The sequence below is a fragment of the Barbus barbus genome, assembly GCF_936440315.1.
Source record: "Barbus barbus genome assembly, chromosome: 30".
NCBI classification, from domain to species: domain Eukaryota; kingdom Metazoa; phylum Chordata; class Actinopteri; order Cypriniformes; family Cyprinidae; genus Barbus; species Barbus barbus.
The window spans coordinates 9,121,076-9,127,075 of record NC_136758.1 but is presented as its reverse complement, the minus strand read 5'-3'; the positions used below and the strand labels follow the sequence as shown (position 1 = coordinate 9,127,075).

The 6,000-nt window shown below is 33.7% G+C and overlaps 1 protein-coding gene across 2 annotated transcripts in view; it reads right to left on the bottom strand.

The window, feature by feature from the left end:
- Nucleotides 1-1,190: 1,190 nt before the first annotated feature.
- LOC306850653 (60 kDa lysophospholipase-like) overlaps nucleotides 1,191-6,000 on the bottom strand; it is a 40,848-nt gene continuing 36,038 nt past the window's right edge. For both annotated transcript variants that reach the window (XR_013782426.1, XM_079386398.1), the window contains one exon: nucleotides 1,191-1,546. Coding sequence is in view for 1 of the 2 variants with exons in the window: in XM_079386398.1 (XP_079242524.1) it covers nucleotides 1,451-1,546 (96 nt within the window). In the remaining variant the exon portion in view is untranslated. The remainder of the gene's footprint in view (nucleotides 1,547-6,000) is intronic.

Here is a 6,000-nt window from a genome sequence, read left to right as displayed (position 1 = left end):
TTCCTTGCGTTCAAAAACATCACGACGGAGCGGAACGGAAACTCTCAACACGTGTTTCTAGGAGCTGAACAACGTTTAACGTTAAAAAGCAACGTTCATCGTGGTATCGTGACACTTACGACATCTTAACGCTTCGGGAAGGTATTTCCTCCTTTAAAAGCAATCTCTTATTAAACAAATATCGCGTGGAACACCTGGTTCAAGTCACCCATCCGACATAAGCGTTCCAAGACGATAAAAGGCCGACTCTAAAGCGCAAACAGTTGTTCTGGAACGGTCTCAGATCGTCGATAGACGACTTGGGTGTGCTGTTAGTCTTTTTATACCTGAGGTGCGTGTACAGTTCACACTGGGCTTTTCATTCAGACTGGAATGACGACTCTTCAGGTCCGACCGGCTTTTCTGGGTTCCTGGGCAGAAAGAGCAATCAGCACCGCATCTTACACGTCCGTTTTACCTCAAACCCCATGTTCTCTTAAAAGTTACTTTAGTCCATATAGCTATCCTCAGTCTTTATCATCAGCATGGTCCTGCCAACATACAGTGACCCCCCCAAAAGGTGTTTGGACACTTGAACTTCAGTGTATTAAATATAAATCTAAAATATCAAACCAAGTGGCAGAAAACTGAAATTGTATGATGCCCAGGTTATTTGACTCAGCAGTAGCATTACAGTAGGCTGATATTTAGACATTTTTTAGGATGGAAGATTTAAAGCAAATTGAGTCATTTGGAGATAGGAGTCATCATTTATAGTTTTTCGTCATAATTGGGTTTTGATAAAACAATAGCCTATTGATTATGCTATCATGTGAATTAGAATGCAAGTAAATAATTATGAGCATTTACTTTTGTCTTTGTGCTTAACACAAAGTCAAACTTAAGCTGCAAATGTATTTATTCAGTTAATTAGTTAGTAACTCAAATAAGTCATTTAGCCAATAAATATTTTGGTCTGTATGTTTAAAGCATTATCTAACTTTAATATATCCAAATAATGTTGAATTTAGAAGGATTTTCTCTGTAGTAAATCATTTTGTGCTTGACCGTGTTAATTGACATTTCTAGTAACAAAGCATGTTTAAAACAGTGACACTAAATGAATATCCATTTTGGTTTAGCACATTGTTTTTGATAGTTATTTCCACTTTGTTAGACTTTTTAAGGGGAAAAGCAAATAAACCATCTTTGAAACAAACTTTTTTTATTAGTATGTAAAGACATTACACTACCCCAGACAAAAACAATACTTGTTCATATTATTTTAAAATCTGCTGTTACAGAATAGTTCATGCACTGTAATATTCCCTGAAAAATATGCTTATGCAGAAATTGTTTTTATGATTCTTTAACAGTGCACAACGCATTTCAATCCAACTGCTTATCGGTGCAGAGGGATGGGGAAAACACAATATGCCTTGTGCTTTTTTTTTTTTTTTTTTTTTTTTTTTTATTGGACTGATAATAACGACAGGAAGTGACAGTAAGCAGGAAGGCCTCCGCACGATCTTGTTGGACAAGCAGTGAACTTGATTAACTTGCCGTTCTAGAGAAAAGACAGAAAAAGGACAACGTAAGCACACTTATGAACTTTTAAAGTCAGTGTGACCATAGTTTAAGCATTATTTATTTGTTCATTTATTGGTTTTCCTGCATTTTTACGAGAAACTATAGTATATGTACAATAATAAAAATAGCATGTGGTTGTTCTTTTTTTAAATTAACAGACACTTTATGCTTTATGGTGTGTGTTTATTTGGATTATTTTATGCATTTTTATGGATTATTTTATAAGTTTAGTTATAGTTAGCCTAAAATGATAGCTTGATGTTGTGTGTGTGTGTGTGTGTGTGTGTTTATTTTTATGTACCGGTGGGGACTTAAACCTGAATACACACAGACTCATGGGGACTTGTGTCACGGTGGGGTCCTAAATTGAGGTCCCCATGGGTAAACAAGCTTATAAATCAAAGTTTTTGAAAATCTAAAAATGTGTGTGTATGTATGTGTGTATGTATGTGTATATATATATATATATATACACACACACACACACACACTCACACACATACTAAAAATTCTAAAAAGGCAATTCATTTTGTTTTAGGTTTAAACTTTAGTGATTATAATAGTCAGAATTTTTATCTAAATGTTCTAATTCAGATAAATACATGCTTGTGTGATTGCATGCTCCAAACCTGAGTTTGTTACTAAGCAGCTTTCAGGAAGTCCACAACCTCATACTGTTTATAGACAGTATGAGGAAAATGCTAATAATAAGAATAATAATAATAAAAAAACTATTAATGGAAGCATGACAACATTTTTAACATACAGTATCTTAACATAAACATTTGTCATTTGCTTTGCCAACACAGAACACATTAACATTTAGAATTACTCATGGTCTGATGTCTGTAACTTTACTCATGCCACTTCATGAATTAAATGACAATTGAACCAACTGAAGTCACCTGTCATTTGTAAACATCGGATTGTTTACTTTTTGGCAGAAGAATTGGTTATGATTATTAATAATACCCTTCCAGCATTCTTGCTTTTTAATAAATTGTCATTTGGCCATCATTTGCTTTGCTTTACGGATTGGTGCCACACTACAGCTGACTGGCTGAAGGTTTGATAGTCAACAAGACACCTGTTGCCGTGATTAGATCCAGATACCAGGAATATCTTTGCTGTTTCAATGTAATGGGAGCATTTTAATAGTTCATGAAAGTCCCTGAATGACTGGTCAGACCTGAGTAAATACTGCAGATGAAGGAGGTGAGATGAAATGTATGTGTGTTTGTGTGTGAGAGGGTATCCTGTAGCTCATCACGGTATTAGCCAACAATACATTGTATGGGTCAAAATGATCTATTTTTCTTTTATGCCAAAAATCATTAGGATATTAAGCAAAGATCATGTTCTATGAAGATATTTAGTGAATTTCATACTGTAAATATATCAAAACTTCATTTCTGATTAGTAATATGCATAGCTAAGAACTTCATTTAGACAACTTTAAAGGCGATTTTCTCAATATTTCGATTTTTTTTGCACCCTCAGATTCCAGATATTAAAATAATTGTATCTCGACCAAATAATGTCCTATCCTAACAAACCATACATCAATGGAAAGCTTATTTATTCAGCTTTCAGATGATGTATAAATCTCAATTTCAAAAAAATTGACTTATGACTGGTTTTGTCCAGGGTCACCTTTGCTATTAGTATTCATTTAGTAAAACATTAGCATTTATGGTTTGGTTCAACCCTTCAAAATTAATCAAACACTTATTTTCTCAGAGACAAAAACACTCACACAAAGTAAAAAAGATTATATATTACAAAGAGCATACCATACTTCATACAAAATCCAAAATGTCACTTAATATTATATATTATGTTAGCTATTATAGTTTATATTATATTATATTAACTTTAATAAAACATTTTGTTAGTCAATTTTTGATGTAGTTTATGTACTATAAATAATCTTAATAAATAATTTATTGTGATGTCTTTTTAAAATATGCATCATATTTTCTCTTGTGTACTAAAAAAATATATATATCCCACAATAATTTCTGCAGTCAGTCAAGCTGGTATGCGTTCTGCAGAGCAACACTGGTGTCTAGTGAAGACTATTTAATCCAAATTGTTTCTTTTATTTTATTTTTCTCTATGTGGGGTATTATTTACTTTTAGATTTTTACGACAGGGTAGTTTCACTGCAGACACAAACTTTTCCAGATGATCTAATCTGAATTACCAGTGCTTTAAATGAGACTATATAGCACAATGTACGCTACTGGCTATGTAAAGAACAACAGGTAGAACAGCCAGCATCGGGTCACTTTAAGTGTTTGATTTGAAGAAAACAGCACAAAATAAAGATTATAACATCCTATGTTTTTAATTTCTTTAAATTTCCCTCATCTAACATAAATACAAATATGCATGCAATAAGAAATTTCATATCTGACGAGTATGTCATCATAATTATTACAGTGATACATGACAGTTAATATTTAATTAATTATTTTGATATTGACAGCTTTCTTTATATTTATGTTATTATCATGTTTTTTTTTAACTATACTGAAAAGCTAGAAGCCTACTTCTGCTTTATCTATTTTATCACTAACAATCATTGTTAAAGCAGATCATTGCTCAGGTTTAATAAATCGCTGCCCATCGCACACTGGCGGCAGAAGTCTAGACGTGCAGAGACAAGCAAGGACACCTAAGAAATCATTGTTAACTCCGTTTAATTGGATTTAATGTCACTTCAATACAAGCCATAGGATAAAGGTGTGGAGCACAGGTGCAGCCGGCAATTAATATTGAAGCAGGACTTTAAGGACTCTGAATTGTAGGAAACTTGCTGTCATTGGTTGTACGGGCTTGATTATAGTATGTATAGTATAATGCAACAAGGTTTTTAGGTCCCTCTTTTAATATAAGTCTATGGGATTGCGTTTTATTGTCCACCAAATGAAAGTCTACTCACTTAGAAAAGTAATTTGAAAATGCATTAAAGACCACAAATTAAACCTTTTTGGGAGTCTTATCAAGCTTAGTAGCATGACTCGGAGTGATACTTATTTTGTACTAATATGAAATAATGCAGCAGTCTTATGTTGTATCTGGGTGTAGTTGTTCGCTTATCTATTTCAGGTACTTCAGACATGAGTTTGGCCCTACCCAACCCGACCTCTGACAAATCTGGTGGCAGTCGCCCTTCCAGTTTGTTCTGTTTCTCTTCACCAGTCAGAGTATCTGCCAGACATGAAACTTGAATCAGGTAGGGCTGGTTTAGAAAACACACCTTTCTTTTCTCTCGTTCCCCTTTTTTCAGATTTGTGCTATTCATTTTGATTTCTTTATTTTAAAAAAGTAATCACAGATCCAAGCAAATCTTATACGCCCAGAAATCCCACCAGGAAATGTCACCCTGTGTCACTGTATATTTAAAGGAAAGTGTTTTCCATCAGGCTCTAGTGACTCAGAGCGAGACCGAAAGCTGCTCCCAGGTCAGTTGAACCTGTCATTGTTTTTAAAAGGGGGCGACATGTTTGGACTTGTACGGCAAACAGAAAAGACGTGGAACGCCGGCGTTTCACTGACGACTCTATAAACACAACTCTAGCAGGAGAATGCACATTTTGAGACCTGGACCACAACCAGAATTTTCAAAAAATAAAAAAATTATATATATATATATATATATATATATATATATATATATATATATATATATATATATATATATATATATATATATATATATATATTTTTTTTTTTTTTTTTTTTTTTTTTTCTGTGAATTAACTCTTTAATGCTTTTGAATGCAAATGAAGGCTGACATTTATGAGACTGTTTAAAAAAAAAAAAAAGGAGTCACCTCGTGATTCATCTAATTAAGCATTTCTAATCATTCTGTCTCTTGACACTGTGCTAATTTTTAGACACCCCCTTAAACTCTCTTAATGAGGTTGACACCATGTGTAGTTCTGATCATGTGTTGCACCACAGAAAGAGAATAATCAGACGTTTAGAGGCTGTTGATGGTCCATGGAGGATTTGAGTAAAAAAAAGGGGGAGATTTCGTCCTAGTTTCCTGTGTTGTGGCATAATTTGCTTTGTTAGACAAATTATAATGTAGTCATCGAGATACATTTTTATTAGTGTGTTAATTGCCATATAGGCCAAGGTTTTTTACTGTGTCATCTGGCTAGCAGTCATTGGAACTAGAAAGCTGATGAAGAACACAGTAAAATGAACATTACAGGAAGAGACAGTTTAGACAATCTGTAAAATTCTACTAATGACTGAAGTTTTAAACTCACATAGTCTGAATTGCAAAGATTTTTTGAGTTTGTGATTGTGGGGAAAACAGGGATGTGCAAAGCTACGTTTTCAAAAATGACTAAGGCTCATACCATAAACTATCAGATGTGGCCATTGGATGTGACTACTGCAATGCTCTTCTGG